The sequence below is a fragment of the Apodemus sylvaticus genome, chromosome 7 (assembly GCF_947179515.1).
Source record: "Apodemus sylvaticus chromosome 7, mApoSyl1.1, whole genome shotgun sequence".
Lineage (NCBI taxonomy): Eukaryota > Metazoa > Chordata > Mammalia > Rodentia > Muridae > Apodemus > Apodemus sylvaticus.
In genome coordinates, this window is record NC_067478.1 from 5264600 (window position 1) to 5289833 (window position 25234).

Consider the following 25234-nt stretch of genomic DNA (forward strand, 5'->3'; position numbering starts at 1 on the left):
TTAGTGGGGGAAAATATCACCACAGCTCTCAAAACTGAAGAGTCAATGACTTGGAGCCCAGAACACAGAGCTCCGCAGGCCTCCCTGGATCCCAGGTGCGGCCACGCCCACAGCGCTTTCTCTCCACCCGCACAAGCGGCCTCATCTGCGGTGCACTGTTAAGCATTTCTATTGGTGTTTCGGTGTTGATACCATGTTTATCAGAACATCCAAAACCTCTGGGTTAGGTATGTTTCATCCTGTAGTGCCCTTTAACCCGAGTCACGACAGTGAACGAAGGCCGCCCTTCTCTTCCTTTCCAGGTGAAAGGCCGAGCCCGCTCCGTGTCCCTCTGCCGGAATGCAGATGAGAGCAACGAGCCAGCCCCACATGTTTGACCTGCTAGAAAAATTGAGTATGGAGGCCTTGAGTTTCATTCTGGGCAATTTCTCCATGTGAAGCGCGGTCAGGGTGGACACCCGTCCCTGCACCAACCGTGGGACCCGTCACGAACACTGTCAGCCGAGACTGGCTGATGTTCTCAAGTCATTTACTGACAGCAGGAACGGGGTTGCCATGTCATTGGACCTGGGGCTCACTGCTTTGGCTGGACCGCCTGCTCAGGCAGTCCCTGGGATCCATCTGCCTCTCCACACTTCCGCAGAGCTAGGGTGACAGGCTTGGACTGCCACGTCTGGCTTCTCACGTGAGTGCTGGGGCCTGGAACTCAAACCCATCATCTTGGTACGGTAAGCACGTTACTGACTGAACCCTATTCCAGCCTCTCACATCCCAGAAGGATGAAGTGGCGGGTCTCTGCTGCAGCTAGAACAAAAGTTAACAGCCCTTTTCTGTGTAAGTACGTAATTCTTCTTGAATTCACTTCATAAGTTGGTCAAAGCAACGCAGAATCAATGAGAGGGCAAGCGTGCCTCCCTGGAGAGAAGGTCAAACGCACGGGCGGAGGGGTCAGGAAAGGGCAGCAGGGCACACAAATCTCTCCTCAGCAGAGCAGTTCATTGGCTGACTTCCCTGTCTACACTCCTGGGACTGAACTCCGGGAGGGCGTCAAACAGTGGATGATCCCTCTCTCCCCAGGACAAGTGGGGGGAAAAGCAGAATCACGAGGCCTTTCTGTCCAGTCTCTCTCTCATTGGACAGCCAAGCCATGGGGCTGACTGCCCGCCCACTCTGAAGCCTGCCGATTTCAAAGAGGACAAGGGAAGAGGAAGACAGTGAGAGAGAAGGTTCTAGGTCCTGGCAACTTGACACGGCCTCTTTAAGACAACCAAGCAGTTGTTTCTTAAGCCCCTCCCACGCTCACCCCACCCCACCCCACCCCAGTGTTTATTCATGAAACAACACAGGCAGGAGAGAGCCCAAGAGATTTTTCAGGGAAGGGCTCAAGAGAGATAAAAATAGCCTCGGCCTCAGAGTAGACATCTAAGCCCTGTTGAGGAGACTGCCAGACAGTTTTTCCTTTGGCCAATCACTGCAAGAAACTTTCAAATACCAGCGAAATCTTAAGAACAATGTTAACGCAGCAACGACAGAGCCATGAGGCCTTCCAGGGGGCCCTGGAAGCCATGGCTTTGGGTCTACCACAAACCCTTCATCTTGGCTTAGACAGTCTTTCCTCTCAGATCCCAGTTCCAGGTCCCCGTTCTCTGAGGAGAGCTGCCCCAGGGCAGCCGACTCACCAGCGTCTCTTCCGGGTTCCCGTTAGCTATCTCCACCACTCTCAGGGCAGGTTCCACCTTCACCTTGGCTCGAGCCATGAACTGGATGACAGAGGAGCTGTCCTGTGGAAGGAGGACACAGTTCACCACGAGATGCTTTCAAATGACACTGGGGATGATGCACCGTGAGGAGACTATGCAGAACTGAACTCTCAGGGTTCCGTGAAGATTCCATACACCGTTTATCACTGAGCCAGCAGCTTTCCCATCCCTGGGACCCACAGGGCACGCGCTGCTGCCTTCTCCTGAGAATTCCTTTGGACGGAGGAGGACGCAGAGTTCCCATTGCGTCTTCCGGGAACCAACACGTGCAAGGCCGTGTGCTGTGGTTTTTGAGTGGCAAGGGCTAGATAGCTGGAGGTGGACACTGACATATTCACGAAGAGTGGAAGATAAATAAAGCTGTTTAATTGTGTGTAACAAATCCCAGCCTGGCATTCCCAGAAGGCATCTGATTCCCATTTTCTAGCCATCTTCCTGCCCATACCACAGCCCTCAAACCCATGAAAGCTTAGTTATTCTTAACTCTTTCTTTGCTCTTGAATGAAGTTGTCTTAGGGCTGAACATGTAAAGAAGGTATCTGAGGGCACGGTGACAGACTGGGGTAGGGTGGGGGAGACAAACATCTAGTTTATAAATCATGTCTAAGGAGCAAAGAGGGGGACCTCTGAGCCTCAGGAGGGGGCTGTTGGCAGAAGCAGTCGAGAGCCTTGCTGTGGGCTCCGTTTCAAAGCCGCCATCCAGATAACATGAACATGCATGGCTCCAAAGTACAGATGGAGAAAGAATTTGGAAAAAGATGTGGGTTGGCAAAATTAGGAAAGGCCAGTGTCCCAGGTCAGATGGGGGCTGCTGATGACTGCGGCATGTCCTCGCTGGCCCTGAGGGACGGCTGGGCTCTGCCAGCCACTGTCTCTAGTGTTTTCACCTGAGTTCCGCTGTCACTCCAGGAAGCCAGTGTGGTTTGTACACATCTCTAGTGCTCTGGTGTTACAAATTTAATCCCTAAAGACATGTGCGGTGGGACTGATTCAACGGGAGGCCTCTGGTAGCCAGTCGGATTAGGCCCAGGAAGGATGACGTGTCCGCGTGTCTTAGGGCAGTTTCCTGGGATTGAAAGCTTCTCTTCCAAGAGGGGGCAGATGGCTTAGGTGACACAGGAGGTAAAGGAGAGGCCAGGAGTCTGGGAAAGTGAAACTAGAAAGATTCTGGTATCCTCCCACCCCTGTCCCCCAGATTTAGGAAAGGAGTGATCAGCTGCTGAGGGAAGGGCTCCGACCAGATGAGTTGCAGAGAGGAATTCTCAGAGCGCAGGGGTACAGAGTCTGGGTTGTCCCCTATAAGGGGGTGAAGGGATAAGGGGTGATGGAGTGAGGGTGTGTGGGGGTGTGGAGATGGGCTATTCAGTGATGCAGTGGCTGTTTGGAGCCATCTTGGCTCCTCTAAGTGGCCACACATCTATATTCCTATGGGAACCACAACAAATATTTATTGCTTCACCAGGTTGGACTTTGGCCCAATCATTATTTCCGTTTGTTGTGTATTTTCTTTCATAGGTGTGTGTGTGTCTTAGGAAAAGTTTGTCACACAAAGCTGTGGTGGCAATATTCTAAGAAGAGGAGAGACCTGTTGTGTTACCATGTAACTCAAGGCTAATTCCGTGCGCCAGGTCCTTGCGCTTCTCGGGGCTCCAGGCCCAAGTCTGGGGAAGTCAAGGCACTTCTGTCATTTATACGTTACCTGGTCCCATGCGCCTGTCATTTATACGGTACCCGGTCACTTCTGTCATTTATATGTTACCTGGTCCCATGCTCCCAGTGATACAGAAAATGGACTAAGACAGATCTCACAGTCAGTGGCCAGCTTTGACCTATACTGGCCTAGTGTGCAAGGAAACATCAAAAGGCCTCTCTGTGTAACCCAGTGGTCCTCACCCTTCCTAATGGGGCAACCCTGTGAGGCAGAGTTCCTCATGCTGTGGTGACCTCAGCCATAGGATTTATTTCTGTTACTAATTATATACTTTTGCTACAGTTATGAGTTGTAATGTAAATATCTGACATGCAGATGGTTTTTAGGCAATTCCTGTGAAAGGGTTGTTTGATCCCCAAAGGGGCTGTGCTTCACAGGTTGAGAAACATTGTTATAGACATAAGTTCTAAGGGGACCCTTTGCTCAAAACCCAGGAAGCCACAGAGATCACCCTGGGGCAGAACAAGAGGACCATTGACAGTGTACTTTATGTAGAAGTTGTATACAAATTATTCTCAAAAAACAAAACAAAACAAAAAACCAAAACCAACAAAAACCTGGCTAAAAACGGCTTAAGAGTTTCATAAACATCTATCAGTTGTCCATATTAATGAGATTCAATGGGGTATTTCGAGATGGCCATGGGAGTGCTGGGCTCCTGTGTGTGAGGCCTACTTGACCTTGAGAACTATATATGCATTGGTCAAATTGAACTTTGTTATTAAAAAAATTAATGTTAGTTATGTGTAGTTCTGTGTGTCTGCTATTTGTGTGTGGGGGCTATGTGCACATGAGTGCAGATGCCTGCAGAGGCCAGAAGAGGGTGTCAGATCCCCTGGATTTGGAATTACAGGCAGGTGTGAGCCACCATGTGGTTGCTGGGAATTGAACTCTGGTCTTCTGGAAGAGCAGTCAGTGCTCTTAACTGCTGAGTCATCTCTCCATCTTCCCCATCTTCCTTCCTTCCTTCCTTCCTTCCTTCCTTCCTTCCTTCCTTCCTTCCTTCCTTCCTTCCTTTTCTTTTTCCCTTTTTTAAAACCACTCTCTCCCTTAATAGAAAAATACTTTTATAATGCTTCTGGGAGAATTGTCACTCAAAAGAATATTTCTGCTTCATAAAAATCTTCCAGCAATTTAATAATTTTGTAAATTTTAGTTTCTGGTATCCTCGGACCATCTATTGATTTTATACTTAATTAATTAACTTAGTGTGGGAATATTAGGGGTCGTGTACAGGCCATAGCCTATATGAGAGATCAGTAGATGACCTTGATTGGTCTCTTTTCTCCTTCCATCATGGGGATTGTGGGGATGGAGAAAGGTAGTCAGGCTTGGCAGGAAGCCCCTTTACCCACTGAGCTGTAGAGCTGTCCCCTGATACTGTATTTTATTATAAATCATCAGTGTCACCACCATAGATATTCACAGTGACAATAACGGTTAGGTCAGAGGCCAAGCAGATGAAGGGCTGGCATAGAGCAGGCCCCTGGTGGCTGTGAAAGAGGCCTTAGGGACACTTCCACAGAAATTCTATCCTCTGAAGATTAAAAAAAAATAGACCCAACATTTCAAATGAAAACTAGGGAGGTTAAAACAATCAAACCTCAGATTCCCTTGTCTGGAGCCAGACCTTGAGGTCAAAGGAAAATAAACAGCCCTAGGCTGAGGCCAGCCACAAGGACTCTGTTAACCCAAGTCCGCAGGGAGACTCAGCGGCCCTGGAGCACTCTGCTCGACTCCCCAAAGGCCTTGTGCTGGGGTCCAGGCCTGGCAGTGCTTCAGGCTCAAGGCTCACTCTCTGCGGAAGTTTCTGCTGTATGACAACCCAGAGCTGTCACCTCTCTTGCCTGGGGATCCATTGGTTTGCCTGACCAGTAGGAACAGAGTTTCTGGGATGGAGTCCTTGGTTAAGAGTCACCACTGGACAAGAGAGAGAGAGAGAGAGAGAGAGAGAGAGAGAGAGAGAGAGAGAGAGAGAGAGAGAGAGGGAGAGAGAGAGAGAGAGAGGAGGAAGAGGAGGAGGGGGAAGGGGAGAAGGAAGGGGGGAGGGTGGGGGAGGGGGGACACTCCCTCACCCCATGACTGAAGCAAACAGTAGCCATGGATGAGGGCAAAGAGATGGCGCAGTGGCCCTCACCCTTCAGTGCTCTCCCTCTGGGGCCAGTGATGAGCACATTCATGGGAAATGGACTGTCAGCAGCACTGGCTACAGTGACGAACTGTTGAGAAAGTGTGTGGACTCTTAGGGAACCACACCAGGGAGGGGCCCCTGGGAGGGAGATGGCAGCCTAGCTCACACCTGGCCCCTGCCGACACTGACCAGGGGAGGCCGGAGTGTGAGCCCGACTTCCCCAAACTAGTTTCCAAACTAGGGATCCCAGTGGTGTCCAGCTCTCCAGTGTGTGGAGACTGAAACAGCTATAGAGGGGAAACAAAGCTGCCTCATCGCTGCTGGGTCTAATTAGAAGCTGACCATGTGACAGCTCTGATGCTTCTCACCTGTGGACGGCCCAGATGGCTTTATACACAGCTTGCATGCTTAGTCTTTTCAAATAAAACTAAAAAGAACTCCAAGCCTAACACATGTAATCTTTTTCCTTCAAATCCAACTATTTCTATAGCATTCCGTGGCATGGAGCCTCTCCTACCAGCAAGCTCTTATCTTAAACCAGAGTAAACCTTTATTAGGGGCCACCGATTTGCTTGCTGACTGAGAGATCTGGAACCCTATTTGATAAACTCACAGTAGCAAAGTGATCTGTGGTTCACAAGTCCAATTTCTTTGAGGGATCATTTGAACAAGTGATCAGGCAAACTAGGCTTCATGGGTGAGATCTGGCCCTCTGCTTGTTTCTGTAAATAAAGTTTTATTAGGAACAGAGCCATGCCCTGTGTTTGAACATTGTCTATGGCTGCTGGCCTAGTGAAACTGTTGCAAATGACTAAATAAGCATGTGTGTCTGTGCCGTATGACACACGTACTCCAGGGTAGCTATGAACACGGATAGCCCAATACAAAATCAACTTATTTAAAGCAGTGTGAGTTTGTTTATTGTGTGTTGTTTTGTAAGTTGATGAGCATCCAACTCAAGCCTGTCACAGGTGACCACAGCATGTCACAAGGTCAAAAGGCTGAACATGCAAGATTCTGGCCCATAAAGCCTAAAACGGTTCTTGCTAGCCCTTGTCAGAAAAGGCTGGCTGACCTTTGATCAGAGCCAGGACAAAACATGGTGCCCAAATCAGTAGGATTTGTAAACTTGCCAGTGACATCTCAGGTTCCACCCCGCTAAGACTCTGAGGTTTTATAAACCCAAGGAGGTAATTGGCTTTTTTGAGAGACCGGGCCTGGCTGGCCTCAAACTGAGAGATCCGTCTACCGCTGCCTGGAACTGAAGGCGTGCAGCTGCGGCACCGCGCCCAAAGATTAGCCCAAGGAAAATTAAAGACCGACAGCGCGCATGGGCAGATGAGAACTCGGGAAGCTGGTAAGGATGCTAGGACACTCGAGGTGACACCGCCAGTCCTTGGATTAAGTGTGAACACTGAGTGTCTGATACTGTTTCTTGGCAGCGTCTGGTGGACCAATCGCTGGTGGTACATGCTGGGAAAGTTTGATAAGGAGAGGCCCAAGGGTCGTGGGGAACAGATGCCAGGGGTTCTGGGTAACCCCTGAGAGCGCAGGCCGGGGACTCACCTTCTTCAGTATCTCTGTGTTCAGTAGCATGTACAGGTCGATGGTGCGGCTCTCCTCTTTAGGCAGAGCGCTGAGGTTGCAGTGCAATGTTAGGCAGAAGCTCCCTGGCTTTTCACAGTCCTGAGGAGAAAATTCCCAGATGGAATTACGAGACAGAGACCATCCAAAGCCATCTATAGAGCAGAGCGCCTGTTATGTTGACTGAGGCAAAATCAAGAGGAAGAGGTGGGGCCTGAGGAGTGGCTGACATCAGATCTCCTGCCCAGCTGGTCTGGGGCCCAGGATCCCACCCCACCTCCAAAATAGCAATTAGGTGTGTCTAGTCACTGAATACACCTGTCCCATCAACTGATTTAGAAAAAACTGATTTTTAAACAAATATGGTATAGGGGGAGGGATTGTGTAACCGGAACTATTTCCATGATTTCTCCTGTTTAAAACTATACCATACAATTCAGTTACTGTTATTTAATATATAAATTGTACCGCTATAAGCAATAGCTTTAAAAAGAACAATAACATCTCCTCCCCCTCAAAACTAAATAAGATGTAATTATGGTCTGTCACCAGCAGAGAGCAGTAGAAGGATTTCTGGCCTCATAGGGCTCTGGTCGCCAGTGTTTGGACACACTGTGGTTATGCTGTTAATCCTATCAAAAAGTCGAATTTCACAAGAATCAATCCTTCTCCAAAAGGAACATTTAGATATCCCGATGTACTTTTATCAGTTTTTAAACAAGAAGACTTTCCAGCTACAGCTGATTCTGGGTCCATGCCTTGGCAGGTAGACGTCAGACCCCTGTTCGGTGGGTCGGGTGGGGGTGGGTGCTTCAAGAACAAAGAAGCTGTATGACTTGGAGACACATAAACCGCCAAGGAGAAGTTTATTCCAATGACCAAGGAGGAATGTTTCTTTTGTGTTTGGAAGTGCACCTTTATATGTAAATTGTGTGTGTGTGCACATGGATATGTATGTGTATTCCTATGTGAAGGTTCAATCGCAGAGGACATTTTCAGCTTGACCTGGAGTTGTGTGGAAGACACATTATAGCTAACTGTCCCTAGGGCCTTTGCAAAAATGGGCTAGCCTTGCCATGTGGGCTATCCTTGTCATGTGTGCCACTGGTTAGCTTGACATAATCTAGAATCCTGGGAAGACAGCCTCAACGAGGGATCAGGGTGGTCTGGGAAGGGCTATCTCCACTCCACTGACTGATGTGGGAAGACCTGCCCACTGTGGGTGGGCCATTCCCTAGGGAAGTGTCCGGACCGTGTGAGAACAGAGAAGCGGAGCACAGCAGAAATGTCTTAATTCTTTCTTCTCTGTTTCTTCACTGTGGATGCACGGTGACTGGCTATCTCCTGACTTCTGCATAGTGAAGGACTGAACCCTGGGAACTGTGGGCTAAAGTTAACTCTTTCTCTCCTAAGTTGCTTTTGCCAGGGTATATTGTCATAGCAAAAAGAAGCAAAACAGTATGCAAGTGAAAAAAGTCCACATCTCTAATAGCAAACAGCTGAGCTCCTGTGGGGCGTGCTTAGGTGGCAGTAAAAACCCAGTGAGAGTAATCAGGGCGCAGGAGAAGGGACTTTGGAGAAGCCCTGATGAGGCAGAACACATACAGTGAAAAGAACAAATTCTAAGTATTATATTGATACATTTTTACATGTGTTTTACATATGTATTATACATGTTTCATGTATGTTTTACATATGTTTCCACTGGAGAACCAACCTGACCATGCTACCTTTTTGCCATCTTTACTATTTCTGCGTTCCTTACAACATGACATTCCAGAATGCTCTTTATTTGTCTTTCACTTAGTCTAATTCCTGTAACTCCTACTTATGCTATATGGTGTATGGAATACTATTAGTTATTTTTATTTTTTATAGTTCTATAATATTCCTGTGTACAGATATACCTGTGCTGCCAATAAATATCTGAATTGTTCTGGTTTTGGCTACTCTAAAATTACTTCAAATATTCCTGTGTCGTTCAACAACACATGTATTCACTTCTTGGGGATAGACCCAGACATGGTACATTTTTCTGGGTTAAGTAATGCATACATATTTAATTTTAATAGAAATCCCTAGGAGGTTTCCCCATTGTACTATAGATTCCTTCTAGGTGAAGGAATTGTTTGCTTCCTGATCCGTAGGTTGTTTAGGTTTTCTGTTTGTCATGCAGTGGAATCTGGAATATACATTTAGCATTTTGAGGGAACACCTGGTCTGAAAAATAGAGTTTGATCACAGTCCTCGAGCCTTTTTGAGTTAACCAATGAAAACCGGATTTGAGAGACAAGAAACACCAAGTAGAAGACTGGCCTCTCGTCTCTGACAAGCCTTCCCCGTGAGGCCCACCCTCACGGCTCCTGTCACCAAGCAACTTCTTACCAACACTTTTCTTCCGGACTTGGAGAAAAAAGCAAATATGGTGTGGAAGATGTTCTCTTGCTCTTGAGGGATGATGCAGGGGGTTGGGTTCCTTTGTAGAGAGCAGTTACCCTTCTCTTGGCTCACCTGGGGACACAGAGGCAGCTGTTAGCACCATCGGTCTAAGAAAGAACAGATCTAGAAGCATCTGGCACAGTGGCTGAGCATAGACTCTCCTGTTTCTGTTCTCTAGAGGAAAAGAACGGTCAACGGGTGTTTCATCTTGTGAGAGACTTGACTATGTTTCCTGGTATGGCCTTGAACTCCTGTGTTCAAGACATCCTCCTGCCTCAGCCTGCCTAGCAGCCAGGCCCTCAGACTTACCACAGCTCTGGCCGAGGAGTGAGTGCTTAAGACAGGAGTTCTGACAGAAACCGTGGCTGTGAAGTCCTCCAATAAACTGAGCCAAGCTGACCTTGGCATGCAAATGAGAACTGAGGAATGCGCCAACCCACCAACCTTCTGCTTCTTGATTTTGAAGTTCATTTACATCATTCCTTTCAGACAGGCGTTTGGGAGAGGAAAAGAAATTCAAGCCATGTGCTAACAGAGTCAAGAGCCCTGGTCTGGAGCTCAGATCTACTAGGACCTCAGGCCCGTCAGAGCTTATGAGTGGGCCTCATGTGTGGTCCACTGATGGAAGTTTCTAGAAAGTTCCATGGAGTCACCAGGATGCTGTAAACCCTTAGGAGCTGTTCTTGAGATAACTGTTCTGGGTCTTCATTTCTGGAGTTATCAACCACGCGGCGGGCACCTGAGGTTTGGTTTTGTGACCTCTGCTCTCTGACCTCTGTCTCCTTTCATTCTCAAGCATGTGGGACTCCCCTTCCCCGGCTTGGCCCTCGAGGAGACAATGCTGACAGGCCCAGAGAAGACAGTCTTCTGCACAGAAGCTCCAGTGAAGACCCCCAACTCCCCCAAGGCCTGGCCATCACGCCACACCCTTGGTTGGTACTAAGAAAGCCTCGGAGCCTTGTAGGACAGACACAGTGACCCTCACTGAAATCAGAGGCAGGCCAAGAGTTCCTCAGCATTCTGAAAACCTGTGCTGTGGCATTCCAGGCAGGGGGAGAAACCTGACTGCCAGCCCACCCTAGCTGGTTTCACACAAGAGCCCCCAGTGTGAGAAGATGAGGTGACGCTCCGCCGGCAGCAGCGAAGTGTGAGAAATGGCCAGGCCTGGGTGGGCAGAGTCACAGCCAGAACTAATTTTTTCTTCCACAGGGCGTCTCTGGGTGGTGTGTATAGAGGGACGTGATGGTCAGGGGATCTGATGCCTTATGACAGTCTGCCCCCAGTGGAATGCGGGGCAGGAAGCAGAAGCTGAAGTCGCTAGTGGATGGAAACCTTGGCCACTGCGCTCCTGACTGTGGTTGAACGGGAATCATTTTAATCAGGAAATAACCCACTTTTCTGAGAGGCTCAGGGTGGTCCTACTTCAGCAGGAGACTGAAGGCTCCCAGGGTCTCCATGGGGTCTGAAGTGGTGCAGCTAAAATTCAGCCTCACTGATCAGGCTCACTGCAGAGAGGCGCTCCTCTGAGAGGATGAGCAGGTCACAGTAACAGGGTCAGCTCTGAGGGACATTCCCACTTTAACATCTGCTCTACAACAGGCCCATGGGACAGGGCCATATCTGGTGCCATTTTAAAGATGGAGGTACAGGAGATAAGAAGAAGGCAGACCTGCAGAGGTGCTCTGGAGAGTGGACCATGTACCACACACACACTCTTAGCACCAGGTTCAGGGGTCGAAAACGGACTGTGGTGGAGTCGAAGGCAGACAACCATCCACCTTCTTTTTACCCAGAATTCTTCATAGTGACCCATTTTGCCACCATCTCCTCTCAGCCCTCAACAAAAAGCTGACTGCTGGCCAACCCATGGGAGGGTTGAACGCCCACAGGCTGGGAGGCCAGGCCACTCTGTGCTGTCTCTGGGCCTGGAAGGGGAACAGAGTACCTTGGAATGTTGTTTTTGGAAGGTAGTTCCCGATCAGGCAGTCCTTGGCCTTGGCTGTAAGATAAGGACCTGAGTGGCCTTAGGTTTGGTGACTTATCCAAGGTCACGTGGCTGGCTGTAATCAGCAGCCTGAACCCAGTGAAAGGAACCCAGAGAGCAGTTGCTATCCCGAGCACCACTCTTGACCTCTGTCCCCTCCCCTCTTATGTCACTGAGCATGGTGGTCTCCAACTCCATCCTTGTGCCGTGTCTGACTGACTGTGGGCAGTGCCATCTCTGAGATCATAGCCCTGAGCTATAAAACAAAATCAGGCTGAGTGAGCCGGCCACGGCCCTGCCTCCGTTCCTGCCTTCAGGTTCCTGCTTTGGCTTCCTGCAGGAAGCTCTAAGCCAAATAAACCCTTTCCTCCCCAAGCTGCTTTTGGCTATGGATGATTATTGATGCAAGATAAAGCAAATCAGAATACACCTCTATGGGCTTTGGTCTTCTTTGCTCAAAAATCATGAGGAAATAAACATTTCTTTCCATGTCACACCAAGCAGCACGCTGCCTGTGTTCCACAGCCCATCTTCGGCTGGCTGGGGACCCCGTGGCCTCTGCCCCTTGCTCTCCCCTGCCCACTCTCTCTCATTCTTTCCCACACTGCCAGAGCCCAACTGCTTCCCACGACAGGGCTGGTCCTCGGCAGCACCCCTGGGAGTTGAGGGAGGCCCGTGGCTATTGGAATCTGCACAAAAGAACTTCTAAGTCCACAACCAGGGACAAGAGGGCGCGGGGCGCATTGTTGAGGCCGGATTCTGCTGGCACAGTTATTGAGGGTTTTCTGTTGCTATCTGTCCTCTCTAAACCTGACCCCAAAGAAAACACTGTGAAAGCTGAAACCAAGAGAGGGTGGCAGTGTGGGAGACTGTCGGGAGCCCACACTGTGGAGCCCAAGATGACATGGACATCTTGTGGTAGGAGAGTGGCTGGAAGCAGTCAAGGCGTCAGAGGATAGTGTCCCACCTGCCTTGAGCAGTCTCACTTCCTGAATCACGGGGTTTGAAGCCCAAATCGAAGCCCTTGTCCTGGTGATGGCACTCACTGCCAAGGAAAGCGGGCCTTCCCTGTGGGTATCACTAGCCTGGGTCCCGGGAGAGAAAGGGATGGTCCTGGAGGCCGTGGTCAGAGGAACCAGGTGTTTCCACATGCGAGGCTCAGGACCAAGAGTCCAAATAAAAGATAACCCTAGTTTCCACAAGCCACGATTCTATCAGGTGAGACATAACATTGGATGCTTGCAAGACCTTTGTGCAGGGAGTACTGCCGTCAGTATGGAGACCCCATGACTATCTAAATGGGGGTTTTAAATTTTACACACACACACACACACACACATTTGTGAGTATAGTGTGAGTTTTCTTGTTAAAGGTTTTTAATTGTGTGTGTGTGTGTGTGAGAGAGAGAATGCAGTGTGTATCACCATCAGTATGCAGACCATCAATCGCCATGTCTGTCTGTCTGTCAGTCTATCTGTCTGTATTGGGGATATTCAGTGCCTTCTCTGCCAGTTTCCTCACTGCATCTCATCCGTATTAAACCATTTCTTCCCCCAAGCCCCTTGCCCCTGCCTATCCCAGGCTCTGGTGGACACTGTCTCCCACGCTACTGTGAGGCCACCTTTTCTAGCTGCTGCTTGTTGAGAACACGTGTGTTTTTATTCTATGTCTGGTTAACTTCACCTAATGTAATGTCCTCTGGGTTCACCCATGTTACCACAAATGACAGGGTGACATTTGTTGTTGTTGTTGTTGTTAGGGTTGAATAATACTCCACTGTTAAAATGGACTGAGTGGAGTTGGGGAGCTGACAGTCAGTCAGATAGACAGACAGACAGACAGACATCAGAGGTGTTCCGGGAAAACTGTGACACCTGGTATCTATCTATCACTTACACTTTGCCACTGTGAGGGTGTAGTGGCTATTCCTGGTTGTCAACTTGACTATATCAGGAATGAACTACAATCTAGAATTGGAAGGCTCACCTATGATCCTAATCTGGAGGCTCAGAGATATAAATTTCTGACCTGGATCTTGGCATGGAGATCTTGAAGCATAGTGGCTATGAATTCCAGAAGATTAAGACAAGGAGATCTCCAAGTTCAAGGTCATCTGGGATTAAAGGCATGGGGGCACACACCTTTAATCTGGGCTACACCCTCTGCTGGAGATCTATATAGCAACATTGGAAGAAGGAAGATTTACTCATTCTTCCTTGCCTGCTTGCCTCGTGGGAGTGAGCAACTGCTAGATCCTTGGACTTCCATCCACAGCTGCTGCTGACCATTATTGGGGAGTTGGACTACACATTGACAAATTCCCTAACTATATAGAGACTGCCCATGTGTTCTGTGACTAATACAGAGGGTCTTAAGCAGCCTATGCCAGTAGCTCTGTAAGTTCAGGAAGCCAGTGGAGCTTCTTGACGAAGCACCCAGGCTCTACAAGATGGCGCCCCAATGGCTGGTTTCACACACCCTGACCACTACAGTTTGTCCATCCCCAGCCTCAGAGCATTCCCGACTCAGGTCACCCCCCACCTCTCCCCCCAGATCTTGAGAGAAGGCACTGAATACAGAGAGACAGGAACAGCAAATCCTGAAGGTGTACACGGGTGGCCTTGAGTTCAACCTTGGACAAGCATGGGGTGAAGGTGGGAGGGGTGGCCTGGAAGGAGGACTCCTGCTGTGGTGTGAATGTGCCCTCCCCACGCTCACAGGTTGGTGTACCTGGAGGCGTGGCCCCAGGGCACACGGGCTCTACCTTCACAAATGAATTAATACATTTAAGCACCATGAGGCTCATGGATTCTCATGAGATTGTTGTCTTTATTTTTTTATTTTATTTATTTTATTTTATTTATTTTATTTTATTTTATTTATTTTATTTTATTTATTTTATTTTATTTATTTTATTTTATTTTATTTTTTTATTATTTTATTTTATTTTATTTTATTTTACTTTACTTTACTTTATTTTACTTTATTTTATTTTATTTTACTTTTTGAGATAGGCTCTCACTGTGTAGCCCCGACTAGCTTAAAATATCACTAGCAGATCAGGCTGGCCTTGAGTTCACAGAGATCTGCCTGCCTCTGCTTCCTGAGTGCTAGGATTGAAGCTGTACACTGCCACACGTGCTAAGATTGCTGTCATAGTAGGTGAGAAACCACCCCCATTACTCTGCCACAAGTTCTCCCATGAGGGGCCAGGACCATGCCCCATTTTGCACAATAAAGCAAGGGCCTTGTAAGCAAATCTTAGGAGTGGGGGTGTTTCTGCAGAAGGATGGGGGAGCCAGCGAAGACTCTGGACCAAGGAGGAGGACATGAGATTTGTGTAGGTTAACCTGTCCCAGAACTAAGGGACCAACTCGACTGACTCAGGCCTGTGTATTCTTAGCACTTTCTTTTCTTTGTCTCTACATAGCTCTGGCTGGCTTGGAACTCACTATGTAGACCAGGCTGGCTTTGAACTCACAAAGACCTACCTTCTGCTTCCTGAATGTCCTGCCCCGCCCCCTCCCCCCTTATATTTTCACAGCACATCGGAGGCCTGGGTACCTCTTTCATCAGCTTCAGCCCACTCTCCTGATTACACACCGATGGCTGGGGCTTCACAGAGAAGGTCATCAAAATGTGCCTGGCTCCATGCCTCTGGTGCACAGTCAGAGAGATAGGTAAGCGGAAACCTGAACCAACTCCGAGTCATTCAGGAGCCCTGCTTGGCGTTGCCCTCAGTGTGGCCCTTGGGGGAAGCTGACTTGGAATTAGCCCAGAGCCCACTGGCCAAGCAGCACAGGTTCATTTTTGTTAAGAACATGTGTTTCCCATTAACTCCTGTTTCTCTGTCAGCCGGCATTCTGCCCCCTGTCACTTCCTTGGGCCACATTTTTGTATCATGTTACATAACCACAGCTGATGGTGAGTGGGTAAACATGGCCAGGCCTGAGACTTAACTGCTGGGCCTCTCTGAATTCTCTGAATTCACACGCCCTTTGAGACGGGAATATCAAGAGAATGCTGTGAATGCCAGCTCTGCTAATTCAATTACCAGCTACCTACTCTGGGCATGGAGAGATCAGAAGACAGGGCAATCCCCATTCCACTGTGGGGGACTTACTGCGTTCCACAGCAGTTGTGGGGACATTCATTTCGGGACTCATTAAAATGCTTGAGACCTGATACTAATTGGCTAATCATACCTGTCCTAACATGAATGAGCCAGTTCCATTCTGTTCTACTCAGCAAAAAAAAACGTGAACTACATTTATCCTCCTGGTTGCCTCCCGTTTTATGCCTTGAATTAAGTCACACTCCTGTGAATGGCTACCAGGTGTTTCTCGGTACTGTCTGATGGTCGGACAGATGACGTCATTTTCCTAAAGCAGTTGAAGCTCAAATATTCAGCATTGACTTCAAGCCTTATGCTGCCTCAGAGTCACAGAGAGCCAGACACTCTAAGACACTCCTGATTTCTTCAGCTTGTCCAGCAGGGAGGGGGCTTCCTGACACAAGGCTTGAGATGGAAGTAACAGTCCTGCTGAGTTCTCAGCTGGGGATGCACCTAGCTCTATGTCATCCATGCTTTGAAAGGCCGAGAACACAGCTTCTGGGCGTCAATGTCCCACCTTTAAAGACTGGAGAGTTCCTGGAGGCGTCTGGGGGAAGGATTCCTACACTCTGTGAAGACTCCCTCTGCCTATCAGTTTGGCATGTGATCTTCTCTGTCTATCTGTCTGTCTTTGTGTGTCAGTTTATGTGTGTACATGTGTGTGTGTATGTGTGTGGGCACACACAGCAGTTCTTACACTTTGTGGAAGACTCCCTGCCTATCAGTTTGGCATGTGATTCTTGTCTGTCTTTCTCTGTGTGTACATGTACATACGTGTCAGTATGTATATGTGTCAGTATGTGTATGTGTGTGTGTGTGTGTGTATGTGTGTGTAAGAGAGAGAGAGAGAGAGAGAGAGAGAGAGCGAGCGCACACATAGCAGTTCTTACATTTTGTGGACGATTCCCTGCCTATCAGTTTGGCATGTGATACTTCTCTGTCTGTCTCTCTCTCTTTGTGTGTACATGTACACGTGTGTCAGTGTGTGTGCACATGTATGTGTGTGTGTATGTGAGCACACACAGCAGAGGTCAAGGTTGGGTATCTTCCTTAGTCATTTCCCCACCTTATTCTTTAGAGACTGCCTGCATCTCAGTGAAGCTGGCACTGGTCAGCGTGCCCAGGGACTCTCTTGTCTCTTCCCACCCAGCTCTGGGACTACTGGTGCACACTGCCATGCCTGGTGGGTGCTGGGAATCTAGACTCAGTGGCTCATGCCTGTGCCCCTAGCACTTTACTGATGGTAACACATCTCCAACCCTGAGTCCTGCGATTTCTGGTGTTTGTTTCTACATGTAGCTAGAGGTTCCAACACACAAATAGAATTCCAAAGGAGAAACCCGTTCCCATCATCCCAAGCTCTGTGAGGTAAGCACAGAGAAGGCTATAGCCACACCCCCTAATGTCCCAGTTTCATATCAATAAGGACCTCAATTAGTTTTGTTGTTGAAATGGAACAGAGAAACCAAGGGACATAACAGCTGTCCACAGTAACAGCTCACTTGAAATCTGCAGACTTGGAGACAGATCATGACCACCAGAACAGCCTAGATCCTTTAATTCTAGAAAGAAAATTACTATAAGAATATTGCATTTTTCACCTAATTTTGTATGTGGTTCGGTGACAGGAACCTTTACCAGTTGGCTGGACCAAGAGAGTAAATTTAAAATCTTGAAAACATTATAACTTAGGCTTAGATGTCTTCTTTCTAATTGAAAACTATCTTCTAAAGAGACTATTTTTGCTCAGTCGCTTCTCATCACACTGATGAAAGCTGTGTTCTGTCTGAAAGGTCAGGAGGTTTCTGAGACCAAAGACAGAGGAGAAATGGAGCCTTGATATCAACACTCCAGGAAGCAGCGTGTGGAGCCTCCTGTGAGCCTGCCAGCTCTTACACTACAGAGGGATGCCTGCATTTCCACCAGCTCTAAGGATGGCCGGCACAAGGCTTTTGCCCTCAGTCCTGCCCCTCTTTCTCCTTCCTCTTTAGGGGTGATCAGCCAATATGCCAAGGAGTCAATAGTGCAGGGCACACCAGGCTCCCCATTAAAAAGAATTCATTTCCATGTAACAAGGGAAAGGCAGGCCCAGCAAGGCCCGTTTCTCAGGCATGGATGGCCTTTACCAGAGCTAAAGTGACACTGAAGGGAAGTAGTTTTGGAGATGAAGTGACAGTGAAGAATTTCCAGATGTGGCTGGATCATGGCAGTGAGAGATGGAGGTGTAAATACCTTATCTGAGCACTTGACACACAGGCCCAAGATGCTCACCTTCTGCAGATGGCGGGACTTTGGAAGTGGGATGGTCTACTGATTTGGATAATGAATGAACCTGTCACACCATCCCACCCCCACCCACTGGGACACAACACAGACCTTGGAATTGTATTAGTTTGTTTCAATTCCAGTTTTGGTTCTTCGATTCCTCTACAATGAAGAACAAAGCTCACGTCCACCCAGCTTCGCAGAATTCACTCTACACCTGTCAGACATTACCTAAGCATCTTCCTTCTATCAAAAGGTCTGTAACCATCCGATGCCAACCCACCCGACATGCTCTGTTGAACCTCTTTGGCCGCTTTTTGGAGGTGTGTGCGCACCAGAGCAGTGGAACGTGAAGCTGGCCACAGACTCACCATGTCTCAGGTTTCAGGACCTCAGGGAAATCCGAAGGCCTCAGGTCTAGTGTCCAGGAAATTTAAGAAGAGGCTAAGGGTGGGTGGGGACCCCAATGGCCACGGAGAACCAACTATTTCTCAGGGGTTGGTAATGCCAAAGCAATGCCTTATGGTCAGAGGGAATTTGGGGTTCACGTGAGAAAGCAGGTCCCCATTTTTCATGTTTCTGAGGCACACTCAATCTGGCCTCAGCTGCTTAAATGAGAACCATGTGTTTCTCGGCAGTGGCTGATGAGCTCTGTTTATCTTCAGCAGAAGTTCCCTTATGGGCTTAACATCCCATTTTGCTCGCACCAGCAAGGCTGAGGGTGGGGGTGGGGTCATGCTCGTTTTAGGGGCTGAAGGGAAACTGACCAGTTGGCCGCCACTTTTAAGGCTTATTCATGTTGGGGGCCAGAAAACACCATTTATCTAAGCCGCAGCATTCCAAACAACCCACCCGAAGGCAGCGAGAAATCAATACGTTCAGGCTCCGGGATAAGAATGGGCGCCCTTGGTTAGCAAGGAGATGGCGCTGCTGACTTGATTAATTCTCGATGTTCACACAGTTCAACGGTCAGCCTCTGGCCTGTATCATGTCCACACAGTCCTGGCCAGCTTGTCCCTACCTTCCAGAGCATGTGAATGGTGCACAGACACAGAGCAGGGACACACAATTTTGCCTTCTGGCTGAGCTCACATAGATCAAGGGCCCAGAAATGCAACTACCACTCTAGGATTCGATAATCTCTCTTTAACTATTGTTGCAGGATTCAGCCAATCATTTCCCCTTCTTTATAAAGCATTTGCCTCTTGTTGAGAGAAAAAAAAAACCCAAACCTTCTCCTGACCTTTACTATCCTTTACTATGTGATCCACATCCACACATGCACATAAAGGAGAAAAAAGTAGTTTAAAGCTATTGACAAGATCGGCTGGAGCATAAGGGGGTGGGGTGTGGAGAAATGTGATTCTGTAACAACTGTTCCCAAAGCTTGTGGATCTGAAGCTTTCGCCTTGAAGCTTTTGGCGATGTGAGTAGTTCTATCTGATTTGAAAACATCAGCTTCCTTTTGACTCTCAGATTGAAATGAAGGCGACTCCTGCTGGTTGTGTGAGAGGCATTTTCAAAAATGACTCTGTTTGGGGATTCTCTGTGATTACAAGATCTTCAGATCTTTCTGGATATAAAGAGCACCCTCTAGATAAACTGTAGAGCTTATTGATAGCTAAGGATCTGTCTCCCAAGTCCATGGTAGAAGGAATTATATCTGCTGGCAGTGTTGCTGATGTGGGCAGTGGAATTTTTATTTCTCCCAGTTCATACTTCTGCCCAGGCACTGAGTGTGGACATATACAGAGAACAGGGCTGTGTCCTTTGATCTCATGACATTTGGCTCTCCTGAGAGAAGGTGACAGACATCAGGTATATTGACTTTAGTGAGCGACAAAACTGGGAAGGAAAAGCCACAGTGAAATGGAACCAAAAGTAGGGTTCACAGGTTTGGGGCTGGCTGCCTTGGGCAGGCTCTGCACTCGGACCTGCATTCCGAAACATCGTCTATGTGAAACTCAGGAAGGCATGATGGAAGAGAGGGCCTGGGAATTCGATATGGGAGGGATGGGTGGTAAAGGAGAAGGAACTGTGAACAAGGGGAGGGGCCCAGGCAAGTACACAGTGGCTTGCTCAGCAGCCTAAAAAGGGTCAGCAGGCTGAGAGGCATGTCAGAGAGGGTTAGGGTGGGTTAGTGGGCAATATGGCCAGAAGGTTTGGGGTATGCATGGAGGTTTCAGACAATCTTCTTGTTGGTATGTGTGTGTGTGTATGTGTGTGTATGTGTATGTGTGTATGTATATTGTGTGTAAATGTATATGTGTGTGAATGTATACATGTGTATGTATACATGTGTATGTATGTATGCTTGTGTATGTGTGCATGTGTATATGTATGTATGCATGTCTGTATGTGTGTATGTGTGCATGTGTGTATGTATATGTGAGTATGTGTATGTGTGTATATGTGTATGTATGTACTTGTATGTGTGTATATATGTGTGTGTCTGTATGTGTGTACATGTGTATGTATGTCTGTGTGTATGTATATGTGTGTGTGGTGGTGTGTGTGTGTGAGAGAGTGCTCACTTGTAGGCTTGAGGTTGATGTTAGGTATCTTCCTTAATCATTCTCTACCATATTTTCTTGAGATACAGTCTCTTACTAAATCTGGAGCTATCTGATTAGGCTAGACTGGCTGGCTAGCACACCCCAGAGATCTTCCCGTCTTTGCCTCCCTAGCACCGGAACTGCAAGGGTCTATCACTAGACCTTCCTGTTTGATCTTTTTTTAAAGAGACCCTCAAGAGTTACACAGAGAAGCGAGCATGGCCAGATCAAGTTCTCCAACTGCAAAGCAGGTTCATCTCCGCTGGAGCGACAACGGCTCCTGGTGGGAGAGACTGCGTCAAAGGCCGCAGCGTATGCTGGCTAGTTCTGAATTTTTGTCCTTACTTTTTTGGAGCCCACGGGGAAAACGAAGGCAATGCCCCAGGATAGGAAAGAGAGAAAATAGCTCTTATCTCCTTCGGGAAGAGGAGGGGGGGAGAATGATTAGGCAACAGCCCAACTTCTCTACGATGGAAGGAGGCAACTGTTTTCCATTTTAGCTAAGAAAAGGTCAGGAGGGAAAAGAGCTTGAGAGAGCAGGGCTAGTCATAACAGTGGGATTTAGGGGATGCTGGGGCGGCTTAGCAGAGAGAACTTGCTGGAAATACGGTTCTGCTGTACTGAAAAGACATCTTGACCATATTCTGCCCAAAGATAGACGGCTAGATCATGTAATCCCCTAAGCCACTCTGGGGAAGCAAATCCACCTCTCGTTGCTGGGGGCAGGGGGAGTGCTCTCCCTAGAAAGACCCTCTCACCCAGGAACAGGACAAGCCATTGAATTCCTCCTGAGGAAAGCTGAGGGGGGCGGGGAGGGGGGGCGGATAAACATTGTGCGTCCATGCTGGGTACAGTATTAGAGGTTAAGGCAAAACTGAGTTGCTCAGTTCTGATTTGGGTTATCTGCTGGTTCATGAAAACACCAGACGTGGCTGGTACACAAGTTGAGTCTCAGCCCCCTGGAAACCCGCTGCAAGGGAGACTTCTCGTCGCATCCAAGGCTAGCCAAATCGTGAAACCCAGAACTTTTCTCGCGTGGAGAGACATCATTTCCAGCATCACTGTCACTGTGGAAACCACTGCCAGAAAAGCAAGTGACTTGTGGTGATAGGGAACTCCTCCTGCGTGAGCATTAATGGGTGTACATACATAGACTTCCGGGAGTCTGATCTGAACAACATGTCGGGGTAGCCTCGACGGGTGGGGGGTGGGGGGGTGGGGCTGGCACTTTAAAGAAGAAAAATCAAGCCAAGTAACGACAGGGTAGACAGACCATCCGTAGTAAAAATGTCAAGGCCATCAAGCAGAAAGATCTCATTACAGATTCTCCTGGGGTTGCTTAGTTACCTGCCCTGACAGGAGGCCTCAGAGATGCTGCTGACCACCTCCCTGTCTTCTGACCATCTTCTACCTCCTCAGTTTGTCTCTGTAGCACCAGAGTGATGTGCTGTAGGCGCTCCTTAATTTTCTCTCCCCTCACCAGAAGGTGAGCTACACTTGGGCTGGGAATGACTATAGTTCCGTCTTTCTGTCCTTTATTCTCTGTTGTAACCCAGCCCTTGACGTGTGCTGAGTGTGAAGTACTCGTTGACTGAAAGGACACTTGAGGCTTAAAACCAAATTCTCCTGACAGCCTAATTTAGCAACAACTGTCATCAGACAGGGAGCTGTGACCATCAGGAACACGGAAGCACATTGGAGGAAATATAATGTGGCCAGGGCTTCTCAAACGGGCGCGCACGTGAACCGTGCAGGGCTTGTCCAAGTGTAGTTTAGAGTCAGGAGCTAAGGCTCGGCCTGAGTCTGTCTTCTAGATGGTGTTGCTGCAGCTGGGTGACGTCATGATTGGCAGGCAGAATGACGTCACGAGGCTTTGCAGGTGACCCGTGCAGTCCAGTGGTCAAGAGTGACTTCCAACCCAGGTTCTTATGAACTCAGACCTTGGATGTTCCTCTAACTCTTTTCTGAGTCATCTCCCAGTTTGTGATAAGTTCCTAATAATATAAATTTAGTATTTATTGTTATCTTGACTCTAACATCCCCCTCTCAGAACTGGAATGGAATACATGAAGCTACCTTTCACTTCATCAGAATAGGAAAGGCCGACGGTGATGCTGAGACTGTGATGATGCAAATCTCCTTTCAGAAAGTCAGATTTTTAGCCGAGTCGTCTCTTGGAACAGATTCCCAGGAGTGTGGGGTTAGGACTCATGTTTAAGTTCTGACAGTTTCTCTTTCGGTCTTTTATACCTGCTGTATTTGTGGGCACACTCATTGTTCTTTATCTTAGCCAATGACATGTTCAAAGATTAAACCTCATCGTGAGCTTGAGACACTCTCATTACAGAGAGGCTGGATTTGCTCATTTTCCACTTAAACATCTCCTGTGGATTTTCTGCTCGCCCCCATTTGTATGAATTTTTTTGGCTTTTCCTTGTTATTTTGGAAAACAAATAGCAGGTCTCTTCCCTATGTTGGAAATATCTTTCCCCAAACACTTTTGAGCTCTGTCTGAAGTATTTTGATGCTACACAAGGTTGACATCTTTATACATTTATATCTGCAGTGGGGTCTGAATGACAAATGTCTCCCATAGGGTCAGGTGTTTGAGCTCTTACCCCCGTTGGTGGCACAGATGTTGCACAAGTGTGTTGCTGGCTTCGCCTGTCTGTAGCCTCGCCCCATCCCTGTTCTCTCTCTACCCTGTGTTTGCAGTTGAGGACATGATGAGTCAGCTCCCTGCTCCCTGCCTGCTGCCCCATTATGGACGCTAAAATTTGGACCCCCAAAACGTTCTTTCTTCCTTAAGTTGTCTTTGACCATGGCATTATCACAACATAAAAGTGACTGATATATCTGTCAGTCTTTTCTTTGGGGATTTGTGACTGGCTTAGGAGATGGGCTTCCCATCCAAAGGTGAGAATATTCAGTACTTTTCCCCCAAGCTTTAAAAAGAAAAACCAACCATATAGCTTGAATTCATTTTCTTGTTTTCTGTGACTACTTCCCAAATCTCTTTACATCATTTGCTGAATGGTCTACATACAACTTCCACCTTTGGGAGCTAGCTTTCTCCTCTTCCTCCTTTTCTCTTCCTCCTCTTCTTCCTCCTCTTCCTCTTCCTCCTCTTCCTCCTCTTCCTCCTCCTCCTCTTCCTCCTCCTCCTCTTCCTCTTCCTCTTCCTCTTCCTCTTCCCCTTCTTCTTCTTCTTCTTCTTCTTCTTCTTCTTCTTCTTCTTCTTCTTCTTCTTCTTCTTCTTCTTCTCCTGTTCTTCCTCTTCCTCTTCTTCTTCTTTCCTTTCTCCATGTCTTCTCCTTATGCAGGAGGCTGTGTGCTTGATGGAAGTCTTCTAGAAAACACACAGAGTCTTGGAGGCTTTAATAATAAGTACTCCTAAGAGGTGCAGGTATGATTAGTACTAAGCTAACTGTTCTCGTTAGCTTTTGTTGTTAACTACAGTCTGGAGTCATCTGTGAAGGGAGTCTCAGTTAAGGGGTTGTACGGTCTATAGGGGACTGTTCTGGTTAGTAATTGATCTAAGAGGCTCCAGCTCAATGTGGGCAGCAGCGGTCTAGAAATGTGGTCCTGGGCTGCACAAGCGATCTAGGTAAGCATGAACCTGGGGGTGAGTCGTAAAGTAGCATTTCTCTGTGGCTTCTATTTCAAGGTCCTCACTTGACTTCCTGTCCTGGATTTCCTCAATGATGGACTGTGACCTGGAAGTATAAACTAAATAAACCCATTCTTCTACTCAAGTTGCTTTTGGTCAGGTTGTTTTTATCCCAGGATAAAGGAAAGGAAAGGAGTCCCCTGAATGAAATCCCTATTCCATTCAAAGTCATGAAGGATGAGGTAGAAAAATCATAGCCTTAGCCAGTCACAACTGATCTGCTGAGGGGTCTCAGGCTCCACAGAGCAAGAGAGGGCTGGGTTGGGCTTCACTTTGAGAAAACAGGGGTCCTGAGACCAAGGGTGAATTAGCTGCAGGCTCTGAGACAAGGGTCTGGGATCCTTGTTCATTGTTGCAATATGCCGCCCACGTGACCATCTCCAGGCTCCTTCTTAGTCACCTGTGAAGGCGCTTCCCAGGAACACAGTGCCTCAACATTTTCTGTCTGGGAACTGCTTTCCTATCTCATGCTAATGCTCATGGTTGCTCTTTCAGCTGAGGTTAGCCACTGAGAATTCTGTGACCGACCATGCCCTGAATATGGTTTTGAAAAAAACCCCAAGGGTTTGCTTCTGAGAACTCAAAAACCAGAAGCCAGCTACTTTTTCTTCTTAGGAGTTTCAGGATCCCCATCTAGACTCACAGAGAAGCCACTCTAAAAACCCTTGGGAAAATCTAACACATATCCATGGCTAATAGACCAGGAAAGAAAAAAAAAAAGAGTACATATCACATGGTTCTAAAGTGCTCTCAATGTCCAAGTGAGTTAAAGCTCTGATTTGTTCTGCTCATGGGGCAGGGTGGCAGGGGCGTGTGTCCCCTTATGACACTATACATGTTCATATGGTCAGCTCTTATAGAGTACTGTTGTGCCATATAGAATAGAATGAAAACACTATTCTTCCAGATATTGAGGACAAGGCAAGGCTTTGGTTACTACAATTAGTGACACTTAAGAAGGAGAGGAGTGGGGCCAGGTCAAAGGTAGAATGTGTGCTTTGCATGGGCTCAATCATCAGCA

At 47.9% G+C, this 25234-nt stretch overlaps 1 protein-coding gene across 2 annotated transcripts in view; it reads right to left on the minus strand.

Moving 5' to 3' along the window:
- Itga9 (integrin subunit alpha 9) overlaps positions 1-25234 on the minus strand; it is a 292483-nt gene that overhangs the window by 23904 nt on the left and 243345 nt on the right. For both annotated transcript variants that reach the window (XM_052187013.1, XM_052187014.1), the window contains exons 24-26: positions 9572-9697; positions 7169-7288; positions 1680-1781 (exon numbers count right to left, since the gene is read on the minus strand). In XM_052187013.1, the coding sequence (XP_052042973.1) occupies positions 1680-1781; positions 7169-7288; positions 9572-9697 (348 nt within the window). The remainder of the gene's footprint in view (positions 1-1679; positions 1782-7168; positions 7289-9571; positions 9698-25234) is intronic.